Source organism: Cetorhinus maximus, chromosome 19 (genome assembly GCF_964194155.1).
Source record: "Cetorhinus maximus chromosome 19, sCetMax3.hap1.1, whole genome shotgun sequence".
Taxonomy (NCBI): domain Eukaryota; kingdom Metazoa; phylum Chordata; class Chondrichthyes; order Lamniformes; family Cetorhinidae; genus Cetorhinus; species Cetorhinus maximus.
Window position 1 is genome coordinate 70,423,264 of NC_135897.1, and position 27,363 is coordinate 70,450,626.

The 27,363-nt window shown below is 45.2% G+C and overlaps 1 protein-coding gene across 1 annotated transcript in view; it reads right to left on the minus strand.

Annotated features, from left to right (window-relative positions):
• Positions 1–7,023, minus strand: part of daw1 (dynein assembly factor with WDR repeat domains 1) — a 65,548-nt gene extending 58,525 nt beyond the window's left edge. Inside the window, exons 1-2 of the mRNA XM_078564069.1 lie at positions 6,934–7,023; positions 5,783–5,855 (exon numbers count right to left, since the gene is read on the minus strand). Of these exons, the coding sequence (XP_078420195.1) occupies positions 5,783–5,855; positions 6,934–6,973 (113 nt within the window). The 5' untranslated portion in view covers positions 6,974–7,023. The remainder of the gene's footprint in view (positions 1–5,782; positions 5,856–6,933) is intronic.
• Between the last annotated feature and the right edge of the window lie 20,340 nt (positions 7,024–27,363).

Below are 27,363 nucleotides of genomic sequence, written 5' to 3' on the forward strand. Positions count from 1 at the left end.
GGGAATATGCGTAGAAGTTGCTCAAGCATAGAGCAAGGTTAGATGTTAGGAAATTTTGTCTTTTACAGAGGGTCATTGATCTTCGGAAAAAGTTGCAAGTTTGTGCAATATGAATTTTCTCCAAGTGTTCAAAGGTGGACTGAAGCAAGCATTTAAAAACGGAAAACAAATGTTTAAAATCATAAATTACACATGAACTTCAATATAGGTAACTGTGAGGGGGGACAATTTGATAGAAAGAATAAGCAGGCCATGTACTCTTCAGAAAAAGAGGCTGCAAAATTCAACTCCATAGTGCTTGGTTCTTTGGCACTCGAGTGCCGTTTTGCTTCAAAATGCTGCCTACAGAGAATATATCTGGTGCTGGTTGCACCGTTTGCCATTTTGGTGAAATCATTAGCCCGCATACGGAGAGCATCTATATGCAAAGCAGGCAGATGGCAACTGGTGAGTTCAAAAATTGCAGTGCCTTCTCATTGTAAGCCTTTACTGAACTGATCTAAAATGGCAGCTTACAGAGAAAGTCCCTCATGTCAGAGGTCACATGACCACAGCAAGCCAGATAGAACATGTAGAAATGTTGCATTTCAAAACCCAAACATCCCGCTTTTTATAACGAAAAGACACAAGCATCTCCCTTTTCCTAACGAACAAAGGACAAATTTGTATCCAAAATCGTATGGAACTGTGAGTTACCCTAATTACCACCACTGTCTGCATGTATTAACAAACTGTTCATTATTCTCGACTGTCACTGCACGTGCATTGCATACATAGTCATTAAATCATGCAGGTCTCTTAATGGTACGCATGCACTTTGTCATTGGCTGTTCGCCTGGATGATATTCCCTCTGCGGGGAGTGTTGTTCCCATGGCACTTGTCTAGAATGCCGTAATGACAGAAGTGTGCTTTCAGGAATTAAACTATTTCTCCTGTCATCGTTGAAGTCAGCTGGCCTAACTCCCAGTAGTCAGAATAGTAGTCTACAGTGATAAGATAATCAGTTCCTGCTATAGTGAAGAGGTCTACTCCCAGCTTCATCCATGGTCTGTCTAGGATATCATACGTGATCAATGGTTCTCTAGCTTGTTTAGCTTTGCACTCTTTACAAGCACCACACTGGCCGATGTAGTCTTTAATTTCTTTGTTCATATTTGACCAGTAGAGCACTTCTCTTGCCTTTCTCAGACTCGATTCAATTCTTTGATGACTTGCATGGATGCACTTCAGCATCTCTCCTCTCATTTCCTTAGGGATAATGACTATATTTCCTTTGTACAAGATGCCATCTTGGACTGTCAATTCATCTCGGTATGCCCAATATGTTCTTGTGACCATAGTGTGCTCTTGATGCTCTCAGGCCATCCTTTCATCACTATTCCTTATAGCGCTTGGAGAGTTGCATCGTGTTGGGTAGTTTGCTTAAGTTGAACAAGGCTCTTGTCTGACAGATTCAATGTCTTGCTGGATGACTTCCAGATCATATCGAGCTGCTGCTTCACATTGAATCTGGAAGATTTCACATTCTGTTGTGGTATCCTCAACTTTCTTCATGGGGAGGGCTGCTCTCGACAGCATGTTTGTAATATATATCTGTTCCCTTGCTTGTATGTCACATCGAGATGATAGCTCTGTAAAAGTAGTAACATTCTTTGTAGATGCTTTGGAGCAGATAGTAGCAGTTGCGAAAAATGCTTTGAAGTGGCTTGTGGTCAGACTCCACTGTTGCTTTGACTCTCCCAAGCCGGTATTGATGAAAATGCTCACAAGCAAAAGTAATAGCCAGGCACTCTTTCTCAATCCGAGTGTAGCGTAAGTCAGATTGTGTCAGTGCCCTGGATACAAACGCGACTCGTTGTCCTTGCTGCATTAGGGTTGCTCCCAGACCTGTCTCGCTGGCGCCACACTGCAAGGTGACTTCATCATTGACATCATAGTACTTCAACACTGGCGTGTCATCACTAGTTGTTTGACTTTAGTGAACGCTGATTCTTGTTTTGTGCCCAATACCACTGCACCTCTTTGACAGTGAGCTTGTGTAATGGTTCACACTCCGATGACAAATTGGACAAAAATTTTGAAAATTGTTCACGAATCCAACAAATCGTTGCAATGCTTGCACATCTGTTGGTTGCTATATTGCCGCTACAGCTCTCACCCTGTCAGGATCCGGGTGAAGACCTTTTGCGGTCAATAAATTACCTATGTAACAAAAACAGAAAATGCTGGAAAAACTCAGCAGGTCTAGCAGTATCTGTGGAGAGAGAAACAGAGTTAATGTTTTGAGTCTGTATGACCCTGCTTCAGATCTCCACATACAGACTCGAAACGTTAACTCTGTTTCTCTCTCCACAGATCCTGCTGAGTTTTTCCAGCATTTTCTGTTTTTGTTTCAGATTTCCAGCATTCACAGTATTTTGCTTTTATCTTACATGACCTACGTACTTGACTTCAGGCATCTTCAATTGCAATTTTTTCTTGTTCAGCTTCAGGTTCATCTGGCGAGCTCTCTCTAGCAGTCGTATTAAATTCTGATCATGGTCAGCTATGGCTTCTTCCATTGTGTCTCCATATGCATAGACTAGTAGGTCATCCACTATAGCTTCCACTCCAGGAAGATCACTGACTACCTCATGTTGTCTGCGTTGATGTTCTTCTGCAGCCGTGGAAATGCCAAACAGCGTGCGCAACCATCTGTATCTCCCGAACGGCCTCCAGGATGCAGTTAGAAAACTATTGCTTTCATCTTGCAAACTACTGCAACTATGTCTGTTTGTGCCAAATCCTTGAAGTCAGGACAAAGTCCTTCGGAAGTGCCAGACCTCTAGACTTTAGCAGCTTTAAACAACTCTCCTGCCTGATTAAATGTCCCCCTGCCACGAAACATGCCACAGGGGATGACATACAATTCCACCCAACATGTGATCAAGCAGACTATTTGGGTGTTTAAACAATGCTTCCCCTGCCTGGGCCACTCTGGAGAAGTCCTGTACCACTTTGCAGAGTGTATGGCAGGATTCTTCCTCAACTGCTGCACGCTGACCAATCTTAGAATCATGAAGGTACAGCCCTTGTCACAAGCTAGGAGGTCACCAGTCTAGGAGGGAGAGGAGGAGGAGGGGAGGAGTCAATCAATACAACCCCTTTCTAGCTGAATTACCTGTGACTGACTCATCCAATTGCTGTACCAGTGAATGCAAACCCAATTCCTCATTCACCAACAGTCCCACATCTTACCTTGTCTCTGTTATTAATTATCACATCACCCATTTGATCACAATGTAAAAATAAAAGCCAACACAAATCAAACATTTCAAACAAATGTATAAATCAAATGTTGTCATATTGCCTACAAATGTCAACTAATCACTCACATAGATTCCATTAGTTCTTCTTTTTTGTCTGCCTCTGGCTGTCCAACTACTCATACGCTGGGCTACACCAGTGTTTGCAACATGGGGGAAGACTGCAGATGGCTTTGCAGAATAGCCTAGAGTGGCTCTGGATCTAGAAGACCCAGTTTCTGACTGCACTATTTCAGCTAAGATAGCAGGGTCTGGGTGACTGGCTGACATGTAATAGCAATGTTGCAACAGTGACAGAGTTGCATTGGTGGGTGGACGAATGCTGTCATCATGAGAGAGGGCAACGAATTTGTGCTCCATGGTGTCACTGGCACTCCTCCAAGGCAGAACCTCAGCAATCCTTGTAATCTTTTGGAAGACAGATTACTGGACTGTTGCAATATCCTGTAAGCCCCTGTGAGTGAGAGAGCAAGTGATGGTGTTTCTTCATCACTATCTTCCTGCTCTTCCTGTTCTTCTTCCTCCACCACTGCCTGGCCAGGTTTCTGTTCCTCAGTATTGGAAAGGAGAATGGCACAAGGGTAGGTTTATGGTGAAGGAAAAGTGGGATAGCAAGAGGTGCATGTTTACACCGCACTGAATGAGAGTGGAAGTGGGATGTGAGGAGGAGGACTAGATATCAGGACACCAATATTTTCCATTGCTTCACCCTCAGTGATAGCTACAACAATGATAGAAACATAGAAAATAGGAGAAGTAGGTTATTCGGCCCTTCTAGAAATCTATTTATTTCCTTCTTAAATATATCCAGTGACTTGGCCACCACAGATTTCTGTAGTAGAGAATTCCAAAGGTTCAACACCCTCTGAGTGAAGAAATTTCTCCTCATCTCAGTCCTGAATGGCCTACCCCATATCCTCAGAGTGTGACCCCTTGTTCTGGAAACCCCCCACCGCCCCCCACCAGCCAGGGGAAACATCCTCCCTGCATCCAGTCCATCCAACCCTGTCAGAGTTTTATGCGTTTCAATGAGATCCCCTCTCATTCTTCTAAACTCCAGTGAATACAGGCCTAGTTGACCCAATCTCTCCTCATACGACAATCCTGTCATCCTAGCAATCAGTCTGGTGAACCTTCGCTGCACTCCCTCTTTGGCAAGTACATCCTTTCTGAGGTAAGGAGACCAAAACTGCACACAATACTCTAGGTGTGGTCTCAGCAAGGCCCTGTACAGCTGCAGTAAGACATCCTAGCTCCTATAATCAAGTCCTCGTCTCCTGCATTAGATTAGGACATGCAGCTGTGCCCATCCCCTGCCAGTTGGGTGTTGCTGCCTCTGGTTAAGAGCCACATTGCCCTGCAAGAGGTAGGGATGTATGTCAGTGAGTGTGATACAATATGTTTGGTGATGTGGTAGTCATGTTTGATTAGCTGACAATCTATGCCACATGTGAGATGTTGCTCCGAAGGTTGCAACAGTATAAAATATATGAGGGTGAAGTGAGGGTGAACGTGGTGCATGGGTTGTGATTGTTGAGGATTGTTGGTAGGTATCTGATGGCAGTAGTGTGTTAATCTAGTGGTGCTGTTGGTGAGAATTGGCATTTGAAAATTACCTTGACCATTCATTTGAGACCACTGAACTTCCTGCAGCACTGCATCCAGTCCTCAGAGCTAGATTCTTGGCATTGTCAGCAAAAGCTATCTGCTCCTATTGCCTTTGCAGTTTGTTTGGAGGGCCTTCTGTGGATAGAGGGCATCTCCCCTTGTGAACACCTCCTCACCAAGGTGTCCATTGCAGTGTCTGAGGAAGTTGCAGCATGCTCTCTATCCTGCTGCAACATTATTCCATGGCCTTCTTGTTCGCACGCTCTTCTGCAACCAGTTTCAGCACCTGTTCCAGCCAGAATGCATCCCTCCCTCCTGTAAGAGGTGCAGATTGGCTTTAAGTAGTGTAGGCTAGCTTCAAATATTACAAGTGTCACACAAAATTGGGCTTCCTGCTGAGGTGTGCAGCCACTCAGGTGCATGCAGCCTATGCTAGATGCACTGCTATCAAACAAACCAGCAAGCAGCACCAAGTTTGAATGTTGTTTGCATCAGTAACAATGCCTGGTGAAAGGTCATCAATCTAAAACAGTAACTCTGTTTCTCTCTCCACAGATGTTGCCTGACCTGCTGAGTATTTCCAGCCTTTGCTATTTTTATTTTAAAAAGATATGATGACAAGGCTAGTTGAAGAAGGGCAGAATCCCATTTTGTGCTGTAAATACGATGTAAGTTTTGTCAGACAAGGGAGTCAAGGGTTATGGGGGACAGACAGCAAAGCGGAGATGAGACCACAACAAGATCAGCCATGATCTTACTGAATGGCGGAGCAGACCCCAAGGGCTGAGTAGCCTGCTCCTAAGTCCTATGTTCCTTACACCATGTAAAAGTCATTTGCATTTTAAAGCTACTCAGGCATCACACTTACACTGGAGTCAAGTCAAGCAGATCGATGGACTTGTTCTTTGTCTCCCCTCCTTTTTCATATTCCAAAATAATTCCTGTAGAGACAAAAAAACATTCATTGTGTATTTGTGAAAAGCAACAACATTTTTGATAATTTCAGCATCCCTTTAGTTGTAACACCCCCTTTGTCCTTCTGTTCAGACACCTTTGTCAATCGCTCCTTTGCCCCCATCTGTCGCTGGCCTTCCATCCAGCTACACCTGCTCCACTACCCCCCCCACCACCCCCCCCCAACCCCACCCCCCACCCCCCCCCCACCCCACCAACCCACCAACCCCACCACCCACCCCACCCCCACTCCCCCCACCCCCACCCACCGCCCCCACCCCACCACCCACCCCACCCCCACCCCACCCCCACTCCCCCCCAACCCCCCACTCCCCCCACCCCACTCCCCCCACCCCACCCCCCCCACCACCACCCCCCCCACCACCACCCCACCTCCCCCCACCACCACCACCACCACCCCCACACCCCCCACCACCCAACCACCCCCCCCCACCACCCACCACCCCCCCACCCCCCCCACCCCAACACACCTCGTTTCATCACGTTTTAACTCTGAGGGGTCATACGGACTCGAAACGTTAACTCTGTTTATCTCTCCACAAATGCTGTCAGGCCTGCTGAGTTTTTCCAGCGCCTTCTTTCTGTTTTTGTCCCTTTAGTTACATCCGCCACTAGATGACCAGACTGGAGGGTTTTTTAAGAGGAGGAGGGACACGGGAGAGCGTCGAGGCAAAAAAAAAACCTCACGAGCCACAGTTTGTAACTTCGTGCCCGGCTTCATAAAATAAAACAAAAAAAGGGTGGGAAGTGTTTCGGTCACGAAGTTTCAAACGTCAAACCTCCATCTGCTGTGCCGCCAATTTAAAAAAAAAAATGACATACGATTTGAGAAACAACGGCCCAGGAGAAGAGCAGTGACGGTCGGTGGGGACTCGGGTTCATGGACCTCTCCTCACTGGCTAAGGCTCAGCGCTCAGGTACACCAGCATCTCTGCTGGCTGACCTCAGGAGTTAACCCTTTGAAACTCTACCCCCCACCCACCTTCACCCTGACCCTGGACAGTACCCCACCCCCGCCGCGGGCCTGGCCTGACCTGACCTTACCTGGCGGGTAATACCGCAGCAGGAACCGTTTGAGTCTCATCTTTCTCCGGGCGCGTCCTTCTCCTGTTGCCTCGCAACCAAACGGCCATCCAGACCGCGCAATCGCACAATGGGCCCGCTGATTGGCGGCCTAGACGCACGCGCGCATTCCAGGAGCCGGTCCAGCGCTGCCATCTTGGGAAAGGAGAACGTTTCGTCCCCGCCGCTCTTTGTTCTTTGACTGTCATATTCAGTAGGTAATGGTTAATATTAAAGAGGTTGGGGAAAGAGGTTTGGACAGGGTAGACAGAGGAAAACTGTTCTATTGGCAGAATGGTGGCGAACCAGAGGGCACGGATTTAAGCCGATTAACAAAGGGGGGCGTTTGCTGCCAACGCGGTGCATGCGCAGTTGTCGCGCTTCACTCTGCGATATCATTGCGAGCGATGGGGTTCAGGACTCTGCTCGTTCCCCGTCCCCAGTGTGATACTTACCCTCTCCATTCAGTTTCTCGCTTTCTTAGGATTTTGGAACCAGAAAGGACTATTTTATTCAGAACAAAATGCAATACCCATCTTCACCTAGGTGATTTCCTTTAACTTTATCTTTTTCATTGGAATTCACTCATTTCAAACAAGTGAGCATTTACATAGATGCTGGAGACTACAAACTCCTTTAAAATGCAATAGAGCCGATTTTTAAGTGTTGTTAAAGACCAAGCAAAGGTCCTTAAAAATGTAAATTTTCCCTGCTTAAGGTGTGAATTGACTGTTTACAATCGGTTCATTTGTGCTCTTCCTAACAAAGGAGGATGGTGAGCAAAAAATTCTGTAGACTCATCCTGCAGATTTCTTTATTAATTGAAGTTTATGTAGGATGGAAGTGCAGTTGCTAAATGGACAGCCTTTTAAAGAATAACATTCGAGGTAATGAAAAAGGCATTTATATAATGCCTTTCATGACCGCAGGATGTCCCAGAGCATTTTACAGTCAATTAAGTACTTGTGAAGTGTTGTCACTGTTTTAAGATACACGGCAGCCAATTTATACACAGAAATCTCCAAGAAATTGCAATGCGATAATGACCAAATAATCTGTTTTAGTGTTGTTGATGATGGATAAATATTGGCTAGGACACAGAGTGGATGTCGCCTGTGGTCTTCTTCAAAATGGTGCCATGGGACCTTTTACATTCACATGAAAGGGCAGAATGGGCCTCAGTTTAACATCTCATCTGACAGACAATATTTTTAACTGCAGCACTCCCTCAGTACTGCACTAGAGTGTCAGCCTTGATCTTTCTGCTCAAGTCCCAGAGTGGAATTTGAACCTAGAACCTTCTGGCTCAGAGATGAGAGTGCTACCAATGCAGCCATGGCATGAATCAGGAATCAGCAGTAAAAGGGAGTGGAAATTACGCAAGTAAGGAATCAGGCAATGCCCAAGAAGTGGAGGAAGGCACAGGACTGTTTGTAGTATTGAAACCTCTCAGGGTTGGACAGAATGCTAAGGCTGTGCTGTGATGCAACTTGAGTGACTGAAGCCAGTTCTACATGCACATGTGGAAACTGGGACCATACTTGCAAGTAATGCCATCATGAAACACTATATAGAAGATGATTAGGAGCAATCTAGGGATAAAAACCTCACACACACAAGAGATGACCATGTGTGCAGACAAAGACATAGTCACGTCGGCAAATAAGGAGAAACCATTTAAGGAGATGAAATGGCCTCCTTGGGACAGGTAGGACTGACCACAGAAGAACAATGATCCAGAAGGTGGATCACAGGGGAAAGGCAATGGAGGTGACTGGAATGGTTGAGTGTCAAAAGGAATAGAAAGGTGAAGGAGAATGAGGAACAATAACAAACCCTGGTTTCAGTTGTACAGAATGTGATTTGCAAGTCATCCACCTGTTTTGGGCTACTTAGAAGTTGGCTTAGATTCACACAAACTGGAAACATTGAGGGACTATAGTGCAATAATTGGGTGGCAATTTGCATTCAAGTTAATTTGAAGGGAAAAGTTAGAGATAGAGCTGTAGTTTAGAAAATAGAAGAGTTAAGTCTTTTTAAGAGAATGTCAACAACTTGAAAGAGGAGAAAAATGCCTGAAAATCAAGGAGGTTGCCATATTGACAAACATTGGTTGAAGAACAAGAATTTGGATAAGTGTCGAGAGAGGAGAGGTAGGCCTCTGGGAGGAAATATGTCCAATTAGAGCTGAGATTGGGTGGTACTTGGAAATGAAACTGCAAAGTTTAAATTTTGGGAGCTGTGTTAGATAGGGTACAGTAGAAGTGAGTGATGTAAGAGAGGAGGATACAGGCTGCTGAGTGTATGGCCTCCGTTTTGGAACCAAAGAACGTGTCGATTTTCTCATACCATCTCCAAGGCATAGGTTGGCAGATAACACATACAGAGACGGTAGTGGATGATCTGGAATGTGATCAAGAATGTGGGCATCTAAAGTGGGGAGGAAGGGCTGTTAAGAAGATCAATAAAGACACCAGCATTAATGTTGGTGCCATGCAGCGGAGAGGAAGATGCAAGTTTAAGAAGTTTGAGGATTTTTATAGAAATGGGACAAAAAGAGACAGATAGGAGATGTGTATGGTGAAAGAGTTGAAGAAATTATTGCAGATCACCTTGTTGGTAGTGATGGTCTTTGAGGAAGGTGAAGCATCATGCGTATGTGGGGTATCTTTGGAGCTGATTTGTCATTTGTCTCCATTATTACAAATTTGGAGATCACAAGGCAACTACAGTCCTGTATCATTTCAAGTCTTCAACCCGGGGAATGGCAAGTATAACAAAGAACTCTTGAAATCATAAAACTTAAAATGCGTGCTACTTTTATAATTGCAATCTTTTCCTGAGCATATGTGTATCTGTGTGAGTATGAGCCTGGGTATAACATATATAGTTGTGTACATTGTAGTGCCGAACAATAAATATTTATCTTTCTTTTAAAACTTACAAACCTGTCACTCACCTGTTCCTGACAATTAAAGCACTCACAAGTTACAATGCCGTTTTTTCAAACACGCTGTCTTTGGTCAGTGGATAAGTGAAAAAAGAAGGGAAGCCATGCCTAACATCTCTCCCCTATCCATAACACATATGACAAAGGACTTTCAATCCTTGACACCAACCCAATATTTTAATTTAGTACTCCAACTTCATTTGTATTACAGGTCTGGTACAGAGTAAAACTCTTTAAATGTACCTCAGCCACAGCCTCATTATAGCACATTTACTTTACTAGTATGACATTTCCATTTTCCACACCAGCCATCTTTGTAAGCTTGTCTGAGTGAGACTGCCAGTCTGGTGCCATTTGTCAGAATATTATTTGCATTACTAACCACCAGAAATGGTTTCTTTCATCTCAATGCATACATAAAGTCACTAAAGAATATGAAAAGAAATGATGATATTGCTAAAAGAATATTTCCATTGCTCCTGCTACCTAACAAAGCTTGCTTGTGCATTTTTTTTATTCATGGGATGTGGGCGTCACTGGCTAGGCCAGCATCTATTGCCCATCCCTAATTGCCCTTTTTTAGAGGGCATTTTAAGAGTCAACCACATTGCTGTGGGTCTGGAGTCACATGTAGGCCAGACCAGGTAAGGACAGCAGATTTCCTTCCCTAAAGGACATTAGTGAATCCAATGGGTTTATACAACAATCAACAATTGGCAATGGTTTCATGGTCACCATCAGACTTTTAATTCCAGAATTTTTTTTTATTGAATTCAAATTCCACCATCTGCCATTGTGGGATTTGAACCCAGGTCCCCCGAACATTACTCTGGGTCTCTGGATTACCAGTCCACTATGCCACCACCTCCCCGAATTAATTGAAATGCAACCATAATGACTTTAACTATGACCTTTTTGGAATATGTGAGTTGAAGGAATGATCAAATCTATGATGTAATCGGTATCTAAATTAATAAAAATCTGAACATAGAAGAAAGCCTAGCCAGAAAATGCAGGATGCACAAACTAGTGATTCATATTCACAGCACCAGCTACAGGTTAACAATTGGATATCATAATGAAGGAGATTATCAACTTCCTGTAATTATCTTATTAATATCACCTTTCAATCAAAATTGCTTTAATTGTTAAATAGCTAGCAATAGTTCTTTCTCCTTCTTCATGTAGCATCCGTGGTATCCAAGGGTTGCTAAGCATGGCTCAGTGATGTTGTAATAGCACATTGGGGCAAGGAGAAGAGGTAGGCCCCCAAGAATTACCTCAGCCAGTACAGGAACTGAACCTGCACTGGCAGCACCACAAGCTTAACCATCTGAGCTAACCAGACCTACACACAATGTAGTTACAGCACAGAAATAGAACAGATCCATGTCTGTGTTTGTACTTCACATGAGCCTCTTCCCACCCCTCTTCATCTAACCCCATCAACATTTCCTTCTATTCCTTTCTCCCTCAGGTGCTTAGCCAGCTTCCCCTTAAATGTATCTATAGGTAGACTCTTCGGCTCAGCGAGCGGGGGCAGGGCCCACTCGCCAAGGTGTAAAATGACGCGCAGTGATGTTGGGTGTGCGTCCCGACGTCACCGTGCATCATTCAGGTTTTCAGTTCAGCATGCACGCACCCGAGTCGGCTGCCCGCCCATCGAACTATCAAAGGCCTATTAAGGCCAGTTAACTATCAATTAAACCAATAAACTGAGCTGCCTATCCAACCTTAAGGTTGGCAGGCAGGCAAAGAGCTCAGGCGGCCTTCGCATTTTTCATGGAACCTCATCCACAGGTTGGATCAGGTTTCATGAAGGTTTTTAAAAGTCTTGTAAAAATGTTTAATATAATTAATAGACATGTCCCAGCTCATGTGACAGTTTCACATGAGGGGACAAGTCTTAAAAAATTTTTCTTTATTAAATTTTTTTGCAATTAAATTAATCTCCCTGAGGCAGCTCTGTGCCTCGGAGATTTCTGGGCTCTTTCATGTACATACACGAAAGAGTGCAGGCCCTAACCCCGGCAACCCCACTCCCCCCCCCCCCCCCCCCACCCCACCCCCTCCACCCCCCACCGGCCGCCCGCACAGGGAGTGCTCAGCACTTCCGGGTGCGCATCACGTTGGGCGGGCCTTAATTGGCTCACCCACGTAAAATGGCAGCGTACAGCCGATCACAGGCGACAACCGGCTGCGCACATGCCCGCTCCCGCCCCCGCCCAACCCCTCCCCCCAAAAGGGGGAAAATATTCTCCCCTATGCTACTTGCCTCAATCACTCCCTGTGGTAGAAACCTCTACATTCTAACCAGTCTCAGAAAAAGACATTTCTCCTGAATTCTCTATTTGAATTTTTAAAAAATTCATATTTATGGCACCTAATTCTGGCTTCACCTGCAAACAGAAACGCATCCCATTGAATACACAATCAAACTCTTTCATGATCTTGAAGACCTCTAGTCAGTCACCTCTCAATCTTCTCCCTCCCAGAGTGCCTGATTTTCTGATCATATACCTATTTTCACAAGTGCAGCTTGGAGAGGATGAGGAATAAATACACAGCACATTCGATAGGGTGGGTTACATGCATTATTCTTTGCATTTATTCATACATTTCATTCTTAAATATGCGGTTATATTGCTTTCACTTTTGATCATATGACATTTTTGGTTTCTTAGCACAGTTTAGTCATGTTCTGCATTTCAGTTTCATCATCAATTTCAGTCTTATAACAGAGAGCCCTTAATAGCTCGATGGCATCAATGAATTAAAGAAAATGGTAGTGAAGCGTGTGATGTTATCTTACTAACAACTTCAAATCATTTAAAGTAATAAAGTAATAACAAAGAAACCAAAGTTTCAGTCCAACCAGGATTAAGTACATATTATGATAATATAAGGTGAGGCAGCCAATCAAACAATTCAGCGGGGTATTGCAATCCAGACGGTTGAATCACTTCCGTATCCATTCTGTCAACAGACGTTTAAAGCAGGTAGTTTGCTTAACACTCTGAACTGCAACAGACAGATGAACAGGAGTTGACGATTAGTGACATTTCATAGAATTGTGATTCTGCAAAGTGTAAAGCTATAGGTTGCTGGAAAGCAGTGAGAGATAAGGAATGGGTTTATCCAACACTAGTCTTGTGCATGTATGGATTTTTTTGCAACAACAAAACCTGCGCAGCCCTTTCTGACACCATGGGCAGAATTTTCTGCCTGTTGGGCGGGCGGAGCAGGAGCAGCGCCTGCGATTGGGGCCACGCTGCCATTTTGTGTGGGCGGGCCAATTAAGGCCCGCCCAGCGCATTTCCAACTCCCATGAATAGCGGGAGTGTGTGGGCTGCGGCAGGCATGCACAGACCACTGGGTCTAATGGCAACCCAGCAATCTGTTTAAAGGAAGACCTGGCAGCCTCCTGTAGGCTGCTCACAATGGCCATGTCGAGGTCACATCGCAAGGGGTCTGCTGAGCAGGGCATGCTGGAGGGAAGGGCAGAGGAGCAGGGCAGGCTGCAGGGTCTGCCACAGGAGCAGGGCAGGCTGCAGGGTAGGCCAGAGGGGGGGGGCGCAATGTGCCCCTCGCTTTTCTGATGACTGCCTTCTTGCTGCCCTCTTCGAGGAGGTGGCAGCACAGTGGGACATGTTGGCCCCCCAAGATGGGAGGAGGAGGGGCCCCCCCTCACATGACCAAACATGCATGGGAGGAGGTGGAGGAGGTGGTGTACTCCCGCAAAGTGGTGTGGTGCACCTGGATCCAGTGCCATAAGCGTTTCAATGATTTGTTGTGCTTTGGAAGGGTGAGCACCCAATATTGGCATTGGGCATTTAACCCAGCAGGTAGCCTTAGCCTTTGAGGCCCCCCCCCAAATCTTACTGTCTGGGCTGCATTGACTCATGTTGGGCATTTCTCATACACTGGGTGGGCAAGCAGATAGCGCCCATGCTTACATCAGCCTGAGTGGTTCATGAGGAGATGAGTTCTCCCCCGCACCATGTGTTGCTCGTATTTGCACACGACTAGTCTGGGGGCAACCTGCAGGAGATGCAGCTAGGTGCATACTCAGAACTCCGACACATGCCCTATTCACAGTGATGAGATTGTGGAAGGGGAGCCTTGTCCGAGGTGGCCGTTGGAGGGGGGGGCATTGGGAGCAGACGTACCATCTTTATGTGACTGATCAGCAGTAGCAGGGAGAGGAGGCACTGGAGGCCTGATATGGGCCACTGTGATTGGGGTGCAGCATGCGTGTGCAGAGTCCATGTGCAATTAGCCGCAATGAATGGTCTTCTCTGTTTTTCGGGAGAAGAATGCTCACAATGCATGTGAGTGTTTGCGGACTGGAGGCGGCCAGGCCCAGCTCATGATTTTAAGCCGCTTCAAGCAGGAGGCCCTGGAGCTCGAGAGGCGCCATGCGCCCAGGTCCACTGGTGTCAGTGAGGCTGGGGTGGAACGGCCAGGTATTTGAGGTCAACAGTGACATCCGCTCTGTCTTCCCACCATCCATAGCACTGATGATTGTGTGATTTGTTATTGTTGCAACATTGCTCATTCACAGACTGATAGAGTCAGAGGTGTGGGTCATAGACAAAGGTCCCTCGGCCCTTCGAAATTGCACGTGTCAAGCACCTTCCAAAGTCACCTTATCCCATTTCCAACCACTATCCCCATGGCCTTGTATGCCATGGCATCGCAACTGCACATCCAAATACTTATTACATGTTAGGAGGGTTTCTGCATCCACCACCCTTTCAGTCAGTGCATCCCACGTTACTGTGTACAAAAGTTCCTCATCACATCACCTGTCAACCTCATGCCCCTTACCTTAAATCAATGCCACCTGGTTACTCAACCCTCTGCCAAGGGGTAAAGTTCCTTTCTGTCGACCCTATCTATGCCCCTCATATTGTTATAAACCTCAATAATGTCACCCCTCAATCTCCTCTGCTCCAGGGGAAATAACCCCAGTCTATACTATGTCTCCTCATAAGTCAAACTCTCCAGCCCAGCCAGCATCCTGGTCAACGACCTCTCCACTCTCTCCACTCCAATCACATCCCTCCTGTGAAGCACATATTAAAACTGCACACAGAACTATAGCTGTGGCCTAGGCAGCGTTTTCTGCACTTGCAACATGACCTCCCTTTCCTATATTCCTCGACTAATAAAGGCAAGTATGGCATTTACCTTCTTAAACGCCTTTTGTACCTGTCCCACTACCTTAGCAGGCCTGTCGACATGCCCAGCAAGGTTCCTCTGATCCTCCTTACTTTCCACGCTCCTACCATTCCTCATGTATTCCCATACCTTGTTTCTCCTGCCCAAGTGCATCACCTCACACTTATCCTTAGAACATTCCATTTAGCATTCCTTAGGCCATCTGACCAGCCCATCTGTATCCGCCTGTAATGTTTGGGCCTCCTCCTGACTATTTGCCACCTCACCAATATTCGTCTCCATAGGTTCTGGAAGGTTGAGCGCATCATGAGTCAGGGGGAAAGTGATGAAGTGTGTCACTGTGTGTACGCTAACTGATCCACTGTCCTTGTTGTTAATTTCAGCAGCATCAGAGCCTGTCCGCCAGGAGGAATTCCAGATGCCCCCCCTCACACCAGAGGGCCCTCAACTGTCACCTGCGTCACACCATTTCTGTGAGGCAGGCACCAGCACAGATACTAGCACATCGATGGGTATTGCAACATCAGCTAGCGTCCCGGGGCACAGTGGAGAGGGCGCTTCACAATCGCTAGAGGAGCTGGTAGAGACAGAGAGTGCCGATGGCGCCAGCAGTCGGAGGACTGCAGGGGACCAGGTACATGCTCAGTCGGTGCGTGATGATGTGCCTCTGGAGCCGTCCGTGACGCAACAGCTGCAGGAAATGCAGCCGGGTGTGCGGGAACATCTGGGATTGTTGCATGAGAATATGGTTCGCTTGGTGTCCGTGGTAGAGGAGTCCATGCAGAGCATCGGTGATGCAATGAGCCTCATGGCAGAGCGTCATGCTTCCTGCATGGAGAGGGTGGCGACTCTCGTGGAGAGAGGTTTCCAGGAGAACAAGTAGGTACTCCTGGGGTTACGCACGGACCTGCAAGCCCTCACAGCGTCAGTGGCCACAGCTGGTCATTGCCAATGTGGGAGATTGTGTGGGCTTCAAACTTCCCAGCTCACTGCCCATCCATTGACGGTGAGCATGGAGATTCAGTGCGACCTCATGTTGGCAGAGCAGCTGCCTGTCGTATCTGCGGGCTCCTCTCACAGCGCTCCGGATGAAGGCAACAGCTGCTCCGCCCCTCTCCCAGTGACTGCTTCGTCGGGTGAGGCTGCGGCGACTGGGGAGATGCCAACTGTGGACCTGGCAGTTCCCTCCCAGGCGGGGCCAACACAGGCTCCACGGGCCAGAGGACGGCCGCCAAAGTCATCGAGGCCAACAGGACAGCAGAGTCACTAGGCTGTCTCAGATGCCACTCCGAGCGATGGGGCGGCACCAAGACATAGCACCCGTAAATGTCAGCATAAGGCACCTTAGGCATACCACGGGTTTCTCACTGCTGCTTTTGTGTTGACCCTAGATTAGGGAATTATTATTTGTATATGCTTGAAAAATGTTTTGGTTTGACTTTGTGTGACCTTATGATGGTAAAAATTAAACCCAGATGTGTTACCATGGCTGAGGGTGGCTCTTTTGTTCTGCATTTGTATGTTTAAGATAAATGTCATGAGTGTTTGAGTGGACATTGAAGTTTATGTCCAAAGCCCTTAGCTGCAGCTGATGAAGTGGCAGATTTAGCACTTAAGTGCCGAGTATGGAAGCGCCAGGCAAGGCTGGTCCTCCTGATCTATTTGTGTGGAGCTAGCTGAAGGTTCGTTGGATTAAAGTCTCCCGTGTGTTCCTGCCTCCTTGGTGTAGTCTTGGGTCAGCGTTTAGCCCCTCATCGTTCCCTTGTGCTTCCTCATCCTCAGAATCACTGCTGGACTCATCGTGTGCAGCTGCATCCACTGCGTCAACATCTTCATCGTCCACTGCGGCCCCACTTCCCAGCACAAGATTGTGGAGAGCGCAGCATGCAACTACTATCGCCGAGACACGATCTGGGGGGTACGCCCCATGAGCGGTCCAGGCATCGGAAGCGCATCTTGAAAAGACCGATGGCTCTCTCCACCACAGCCCTTGTGGTGGCGTGGCTCCAATTGTACTGCTGCTCAGCTTCTGTTCTTGGATGGCGGAGAGGCATCGTGAGCCACCTTCTGAGGGGTTAGCCCTTGTCACCCAGCAGCCTTCCATCAAGCCGATCCGGAGCACTGAAGAGCCCCGGCATCTGGGAGTGTCTGAGGATGTAGGCGTCGTGGGAGCTGCCTGGGTACCTGACACAGACTTGTCATCCTGTGATCAGACACTACCTGCACGTTCATGGAGTGGAAGCCCTTCCTGTTGACGAAGGCACCGGGCTCACCTGCTGGCACCTTGATGGCCACATGTGTACAGTCTATTGCACCCTGGGCACGGGGAAGCCAGCAATGGCCGCAAAGCCTCTAGCTCGCTGTATCTTGCTTGCCTGGTTCCAACGGAAGTGGATGAAGGTCAATGCATGCCTGAACAGAGCGTCTGTAACCTGCTTGACACAAGTGTACAGGACTGATTGGGAGACACCGCAAAGATCACCCACCGAGCTGTGGAAGGAGCCAGAGGCATAGAAGTTGAGGGCAACTGTGACCTTCAAAGCCACTGGCATGGGGTGTCTGCCCACACAGTTAGGAGAGATCTTAGGGCCAATCATCTGACAGCTTTGAGGTAGCTGCTTTGCCGTCTGTATACCCTGGCAGCAGGATAGTGGCGTCTTCTGCGGCCCCTTCCACCTTGGACTACCTCTTGGCCCTGCGCCCCTTGTGCCTGCACTTGTACTCCCAAAGGTGGCTCCCCTGGAGGCTGATTGTGCACTCCTGGCCTTCTCCTTATTCTCGCCCTCCCTTCCTCCTCAGAGGAGCTGCCTCCAGTGGACATGTCAGAACCCATACCCAGGCTAAAGGGAGGCCCCTGGAAAGCTGCAGGCCTGATAAAGATTACTGACTGCAGAGTGTTGAACTGAAGGTTCAAAGCACACAGGAAGCTGCTGGAATTAGTTCTGAACTGCTACAGATCACACAGGCAAATTTAAAAAACTTTCTGTAATAAATACTCTCAGACCAGATTGACAACCCCACAGAGCCCTCTTATCCCGCCCGTGTATGAGTTTTATTAAAAAGTCTCTTACATGCCTGCCCGTTGCGCCCATGCGCCGACCCAAAGATCGCACATGCGCCTGAAAATCGGCCGATTAAGGGCCTTGACTAGCCCGTTAATTAATGGCGGGTGCGCGTCATTTTACGTGCTGACATGCGGGGCCGCCTCCCACACGTCAAGCAGAAAATTCTGCCCCATATTTAGCTGAACCATTCAAAAATTTCACTATTGATCAGGTATGCATTCAGAAAATTCTCACACAGAACAAAGTATGAATGAATATCTGCGTTTTTTTTTTCATGTTCCATACAAAGGCTCATGTGATTTAGAACTACTTTGTCTTGTCGGAGATTAATCACATCAAAACATCATTAATACGTAGAAACCCCATTTATTAATTGTGCACAAGGGAGACAGCACACAAAAGAGCTACTGTACAGTCTCCTGTACAGTCTCGTAGCAGAATACACTCAGACCTGTTAAAAGCATTTTTACAATCAATCAGTAAATTTTGCGCAAACCTATCCGCTTATTTGCATAAGTTAACTGACCAATCCATATAGTAGTAAATTTTGTTCCCAGCACAACATCTGTTGCACTTACGTAAATGCTTATCATGATACCGGTTATATTTGGCCTAAGAAAGAACAAAATGGAATGTCTCAGGGCTCATCCTACAACTGTGATCAGACAAGATGGTATTGTTCTCAAGGTTGCAGTATTTTATTCTTAGGCCTAGGCATATAATTCAATTTCTCCATTAACCCTTTTAGTGCTAAATGGGTTCCCTATAGTTGCCTAGGCTACACTTCCCCCCGTTTTGTCCTACAAGGACAATCCACCACCCTTAGCCAAGTTCTATGTATCCTAGTCGCCGGGCTTCATCCTCAGTGCGGTCCTGATTCCTGAGGAGAGGGAGGGAATGGGTAGCTGGCTTGAATCAGCAAGGTAGGCACAGGAACCCAATGGCAACTCGCCCACCCAAGTACTACCCTTGGTATTATTTCTTCTGACGCATAGCCAGGCCGGCCCCTTAACAACCACAAAGGTGGGCTCCCGTCTCCAAATGGGCGTTCGATGAACGAGTGCCCCTGTATTACCTAGGGACCATGTAGAATCTGAGGAGAAAGCCAGAAAATGCATCTCTGAGGAGGAGGGGTTAACAGGAAAATGAGTACAAATCCAATATTTAGTCCGATTAACATGCGAGGCTACGGCCTGCATTCGTTGAACCGCAGAATTGGTAGTCCATGCCCCGCAAGGACCACGCAGGACAGGATCCAAATCAGAGTCAACATTCTGACGGCTCAGTTAAAGTTCCTGCACAAGCACTTCCGTCCAAGGTCAGCGTCCGCTTGACGTGCGATGCGTGGATCCACAAGGGTCGTCCTTCAACCTTCACGGCCGTATGGGTGTTGAGCAGGCCTTAAAAAGGTCTCCCCTCGAGGTTCCAAACAATTCTTTCTCCTGAAGGTCTTTACCAGGACTAGATCCTCAGGCTGGTAATGATGGCAGTTTTCAATGGTGGGCTTTCTCTGAGCTTCTACAACTTGCGTATGCAAGCTTTTGAGAGAATTAGTAAGCGCTATACAGCATGTAATCATTCCCTCATCCATAGCGTGGGTGTCCATTTCCCTAGCAGACAAAGGTGGTGCCACTGGGAGGCACATAGGATGTCCCATTACAACTTCATAAGGGGGAAGGGAGGTGGCACGGTTAGGGTGAGAGCGCATAGTGATGAGCGCCAGGGGTAGACCTTCAGGCCATTTCAAACCGGTTTCCGCATATAATTTAGCTAATTTGTTTTTCAAAATACAGTTTTGTCTTTCCGCTGCCCCAGTAGACTGGGGGTGGTATGGGCAGGAAAGGTGATGGTTGCATTGTAAGGCCTTCAGCAGTTCCTTTATCACTTTAGCGGTAAAATGAGGCCGATTATCACTTGATAAAATCTCTGGTATCCCAAACCTGGGTATGTATTCACGTAACAACAATTTTGCAACAATAATAGCATCATTCTGTCGGGTGGGATACGCCTCCACCCATCGCGAGAACAAACATACTATAACTAAAACATTATACAAATGCCTAAATGTATGGGATATAATTAAGTCCATTTGTAGGTGTACAAACGGGCCCCATGTCTGGGGTCCCGTACCAGCAGTCACTAAGGGCGTCTTGCCTAGGTTATGTTGTTGGCAAAGCAGACATTGCGAAGCTATTTTAGCTGCCATGGCGAAAAACCCAGGTGCAACCCATATCTGCTGTGCCATTCTGTTTATCCCCCCTTGGCCCTAATATTTTCTACTCTATATAATGTCCTGCTAGGTGTTGACATAGGTATGACAGGTATTACTAATACAATACCTATTAGCATATTACTATTCACTATACATTCAACATTCATTCTATATACGCGTGTGAAACCTCTGAGCTGGCAACCGGTCAAGTCATGATTCTTGTGTCGTGAGAGATTCAATAAATGCTAATTAGTTACCCATAAAGGGACTACCCCTTCATTAATCTGTCTTAAATTTTCTCGGGCTTCTTCCAGTGCTCAAGATCCACAGGTGCTGCATACATCATCATCATTTCTGCTCGCTTCGTCTGAAATATCTTTCCCTATTTCAATTAATTTATTGATAGCCCCCGCATGACTTTCGAGCACAGTAGCCAGGCTTCGGATTAACCGTGTCACGACCTGGTCCGTATCTAATTGGGTATCCTGGATCCCCTGTCCCCGCTCTAGAATCTCCTTAAGCTTAAAGCTCAGGGTACAGATCTTCTGGTCAACAGTTGCCAGGTTCTGATGTCCCGATATTGAATGTCGTAGCAGCATCATTTATCAGGCTGCGCTTAACGCGGTTCCCTCCCAAGCCTGATCACATCTCGCCATTGAACTGAACTGTTTCAGTCATCAATTGGCGCGTCAGAGCCGTATAGAGTGCTTGGGTATGGGTTGAGCACCACTGGGGCAGGACGACACCGGATACATTCAAGACTACGGGTACCAGCTCATGGTGTACATTATCATACAAAACTTCTGGTTAACCAGTACCAAACCATTCGTCGGTCCTGGATGCATAGTCAGACAAGATGGGTCAGTCGGTGTGGTTTGAGGGGCTTCAATTATCTCTACTCAAACTGTGGAAGGTGGCTGGGTAGTGGCGGACCTCCCACACCCGATCTGAAGCAAACCCTCACTACAGTTCGAAAGCATTTGTTCTCCTACTGTTACATTTATCATTCCCCATTGCGTGTCGCATTTGGCACTGTCCGTGCTGTACCAAAGTTCCTCCAGCAGTGCGGGATGAGCAGTGATGATCCCGACCTTGTTGCCAGTACTGATACGCCCATGACCAGGATCGTAGATCTGTGGAGACACTAATATCGGCTCCCGTTCTCTGAGTTACCGCTTGGTCAATTGTCATGTATCTTTAATTGTGTGTAATGCCTCCACTTACTTCCTGTTCTCATATCTACAAGTGCACATGTATCACCTTTCATAGTTACCTCATATGGTCCATGCCTGTTCGCTCCGAGCTCACCTTGACCATCACCTTATTCCCCACTTAGTCCATTGTTGCTCTTTGGATTTGCCTGTTTCCATACCCTTAATCACCAGTCGGTCTCTGACTTCCTTCCTTAACTCATGCAATTGCTTACTTAACTCCCTTACATAGACCGTATTTTTCCTTTCAGTGGCCCTACATCTCCTCCTCCCACTAAAATGCATTCAGGTAATTGCATGGCCCTTCCTGTTATCAATTCAATGCGGTGAACCTGGTAGTCCTATTTGGTGTAGCCCTAAGGCGCATCAGAATGCTGAGCAATACAGTGGCCCAGCTGTTGCCTGTCTCCTGAATTGCTTAGGCTATAGATGTTTTTAAAGTTCAGTTCATCCTTTCCACCATCCCTGGACTCTGGGGCTGGTAAGGAATATGGAATTTCTGTTTGATCTCCATAAGATTACAAACTTCTTTACTGACTCTCCCTGTGAAATGAGTTCCCTGATCTGAATCCATTTGGGTAGGAACCCCCACTCCTTCCAGTTTACTCTCTCCTGCTGCTGTCTCATGTCAGACCTCAATCCCTTAAACAACTCTACCATGCACCTTCTTATCCTATCTTTCAATGGCTCAGTATCTTCACTTCCAGTGATGGTTTTCTCTGGGAACCGCTTAACTCTGCCTGTCATCAAGGTGTTAATCCTGTGGTCTTACCTTTTGTAGCTCACAGGCACATTAATATAATCAGTAATACATCTATTTAGCCTTTTTCCAGCTTTCCCTTTACCTGTATCCATCTTGTGATAAATTGTTGTTAAGATTTATTTCTCCTTACATTTCAATTCCTGAACTACAGATTCCACATAGTTTTACCTCTAAGTTTTTTTCGCCCTGACCATGATCATCCTAAGATTCTCTTGAGTTCAGTTTCTCAATTGTCTTGATTGTTTAAAATGTTTCCTTACTCTTTAGGCCATATTAACTATTCCATTTCAGCGGAGATCTCTGTCTCTAGATCTTTGCAGTTCCAGTGCCTCAGTTGATGGCCAGATTATCAAATTCAGTTCCCTTAAAACAGTTTATACATTATGTCCTCTTTCCCTAACTCATTCTCCTACTTGCCTCATACCATTTTACACATGCAACAGCTACCATCTTATCTTGTTCAGGTTGCCTGGCGAGACTTTAAAATAAATAAAATATTCTCATAACAGTTTTAAAAACAAAAATCAGGTATTGACATGTTTTGCTTCCTTATATTCTTCTCAAACAGTTTATTGTCTCAAAAGTAACCCACTAAATTGTGTCTGACCCTTTTATTTTAGAATTATCCCAGATTCTTTAACTCGGCCAAAAACTGGATTTCTGCCAAACTTTGTCAAGGTCTTGAGCTTAGCTTCATATTTTGGGAACAGACTTTACAAATACAAAAAGCTTGCAGCATTTGAATTAGTGCCAAATGTTGTCAAACCTTTTAAAATGAAAATTCCCTTTTGAGAACTTTATCAAGAACCAAACCTCAAATTTTTAAACTTTGTAAGAACTGTAATTTACACTATCAAAATTAAAACAACCTCTTTTTCATGTGTAATGACTTGTATCCAAGTTATAATTTCCGTATGTTTATCGACACATTCTTTATCTTAGATAGCATCCTCGTTAGTCAAAGTAACCTGTTAAATTACACTGCACTTTACATCTCAAGATTGTCCCAAATTCAAATTCCAGTGCTTTTGGAAAGCAGATTTCCTTTAATATTTAATTCATCTCTTCATAAGAAATCCCTTTTTTATCCATTGGAACCACCTAGACCTTGTGTCTTTTGGTTTTCCCAGAATCCTTTTGAATTTCATGTAATCTTTTGTTGTCCTCAGAATTTTAGAGTACTAACTCTTATGTATCAATCCCAATCAGCTTGGAAGCTGGTGATGAGGGTTATTCCTTACTAGTCTGCAAGGGATGGTTCATCTCAAACAAAGGCAAGACCTGTTTTATCTTTACACTACCTTCAAATTACGATTTTTGCCAGAAATCTCAACTCAAACCTTATACTCAAAACTTTGGAATATTTGAATAAACTTTCCCTTTAATCTAACATGGGGCTTTTGACTCTAAATGCTTATCACGATCCCGATTACATTCAGCCTGAGGAAGAACAAAATGGAATGTCTCAGGGCTCATCCTACAACTGTGGTCAGACAAGATGGTATTGTTCTCAAGGCTGCAGTATTTTTCTCTTAGGCCTAGGCATATAATTCAATTTCTCCATTAACCCTTTTAGCACTAAATGGGTTCCCCATAGTTGCTTAGGCCACCACAGTCTTATGAGGCACATGAGTGTAGATACTCATCAAACCGGGACCACTTGTGCAGGTGTTTTTGTTTTGAAAGGTTTCAGTAAAGTTCAGATTGCATAATTCTATGGTGAAAGAAAGAAATAACTTGCAATTATGTAGCACCTTTCACAACGTCAGAATGTCCCAAATCACTACATAGTTAATATTGTACTTTCAAAATGTAGTCACTGTTATAATGTAGGAAACACAGCAGCCAATTTGCAGACAGCAAGCTCCCACAAACAACAAAGAAATAAATGACCAGGCCATCTCTTTTCGGGGTTGGTTAAGGTATAAGTGTTGGCTAGTACGCCAGGAGAACTCTGCCGCTTTTCTTTGCCTAATGTACGAGATCATTTGCATCCACCCAAGAGTGTGTAGTAGGTTTAACATCCCATCAGACAGACCTCTGACAGTGCAGCACTCCCTCAGTACTGCATTGAAGTGTCAGCCTGGATTAGGTGTTCAAGTCTCTGGAGTGAAGCTTGAACCCACAGCCTTCAGAGGCGAGAATGCTACTACTAGAGCCAAGGCTGACATATCAGTGTATTTTCACACATTCTGTATGCACGGACATTATTGTGCCCTATACTTGCAGAGCCTGCAGAATCTCTTTTATTTCTAACTGCTATTTTATATGTTTTAAATCCATACAAAGTCTATATTACAAATTAACATCTCATATGTGGAAAGCAGTTAAGGATGAGGAAACCATTATACCACATTATATCATCTCTGTATATTAATTTTAATACTCTCCATCAACCAGGTCATAAAGAGACCAAATGCTACACTTTAAAAAACTAGTCTCCAATCCATGGAGGGCTTCAGTTTCCACTTAAAATTAAGTTTTACATGAGACGGTTGTAATTTTACTTATGGCCAAAATGTGGTTAAAACATAATACATGCTGAGGAGCATTATATAATTATATCCCACTTGCACTTACCATAATTCATATGTAGCAAAGAAATGAGTTACAAAGAAAGATCACCGGATGTCCCAAAGAACTTTACGGCCAATGAAGCACTTTAAATGTTGTGACGTAGGAAATGCAGCAGCTAATTTACACACAGCAAACTCCCACAAACAGCAATGTGATAATGACCAAATAATCTGTTTTTGTGATGTTAATTAAGAGGTAAGTATTGGCCAGGTCACCAGGCATAGGCCCCCTGCTCAGCTTCTCCACATGAGAGAACAGATGGGTTCTTGATTTAACATCAAATTCAAAGACTGCACCTCTGACAATGCAGCATTCTTTCAGTAGCACACTCCATGTGCCAGACTAGATTGTTGTGCTTAAGTCCTGGAGCACTACCAACTGAGCCACTTATCAACTCATGGAATATAAATTGTATCCTATACCTCCGCTATTATACTTGCGATATACATATCGATGGAATCATGTCCAAGTATAGCTAATAAACTAGTTTAAAACTAGAACTTATTGTTTGTGACGTTTGTGATCAAAATCCAAGTAGTCTGAAAGTACTTTCCCTTTCGGTCAGGTTACGAACCAGTTGTTTCCCATATGGACATATTCATTCTTGGCATTGTTGATCCCAGTCTCCTTGTTTACTGACTACCTGAGATACAAACCTATAATCATCATTACACAAGGTGTTGCTTTTGTGATTTTCTATATATTGCTACTCTTTGCAGACAGAATAGTGGCTACGCAATATGTTCAATTCAACAATGGTTTTGTATCAATTACAGAAGTAGCCTAATACTCTTATATTTATACTGTTGTTGCCGTTGAACACTACCAGAAAGTGACTAGTTACTGCCAGGGTATTATTTTGGCAGGTTACACAGTGGGATCAACAATGGCACAACTTTTAGTTTATCTGGAAGTTCTCTCCTATTTCTATCTGAATGCCATTTCATTGAGATCAGTGATTGTAGCCTTGGTGACCTCATTTGTTCTATCTATGTCCAGACAAAGCATGTTTTTTGAAAGTTAAGCTAAATCCTCAAATAAAATCAAACATATCCAATGGTTGCTTAAACCTCAAGAGAAATATACAAAAATCCCCTGAGAACTCCATCTTCCCTGAAAGAAAACAATTGGCGCTTGATAACCCCCTGAGGATAAAAAGGATAAAAGAGAAAAAAGCTTTCCTAATGGCAAATCTTCAGCTTTGGTCTGATTTTAAGGTATGTTACTCATCAAGAAATCTGCTTTATTGATCTTTCTGATGGGCCGTAGCTGCTAGTGGCTATTATCAGATTTTCAATTATGTTCAAGTGCTCTGGGACCATATTGCACCTTCCAAGAAATTCTATGTATATAGTGCTTGTGTAGAGGCATTGACAATTCTTACAGGTGGGATTTAGATGTTAGGCTCCGTTATCCTAAATATCAAATGTGAAACATTGCTTCATAAAAGACAAAGTCCCCGAATTTGTTGTAGCCAGAAAATGAACAGTGTTTGCTATCTCTCTTGCCCATGAAATTGTGTACTTAAAATTGCTCTAAATGGGAGATATGAATAGTGACTCTAAATTGGTTCGGGCACATCGAAAGGGAAAGGTAGGGCAAACAAATCCAGAGCTCCCTGGATAAAAAAGGAGATTGAAATTAAGATAAAGAAGAGGATAAAGAAGAAAAAGTGCGCTTATAACAGGTTTCGGGTAAAAAATGCAATTGAGAACCGAGAGGAATACAGAAGGCTCAGAGAGGAGGCGGGAAAGCATATTGGAGAAGTAAAGAGGGATTATGAGAAAAGACTGGCAGCCAACATAAAGTCTTCTATAGATATATAAATAGTAAAAAGGTGGTAAAGGGAGGAGTAGGGCCAATTAGGGACATAAAAGGGAATTTACACATGGACAAAGGGGCCATGGCTGAAGTATTAAATGAATACTTTGCATCCATCTTTACCAAGGAGGTAGATGCTACCCAGGCCATGGTGACAGACGAGGAAACTCTGTCACTAGAAGGGTTCAAAATTGACAAGGAGGAAGTGTTGAATAGACTGTCAGTACTTAAAGTTTTCAAGGCACCGGGACCAGATGAGATGCATCCAAGGCTATTGAAGGAAGTGAGGGTAGAAATTGCAGGGGCACTGGCCATAATCTTTCAGTCTTCCCTAGTCTCAGGGGTGGTGCCAGTGGACTGGAGAATTGCAAACATTACGCCCTTCTTCAAAAATGGTTGTAAGGATAAGCCCAGCAATTACAGATCAGCCAGTTTAACTTCAGTGGTGGGCAAGATTCTAGAAACAATTATTCAGGATAGAATTAGTAGTCACATGGAAAAATATGGGTTGATAAGGAAAAGCCAGCATGGATTTCTGAAGGGGAAATCATGTCTAACTAACTTGCTTTGGTTTTTTGAGGAGGTAACAGAAAAGGCCGATGAGGGTAACGCTGTTGATGTGTACATGG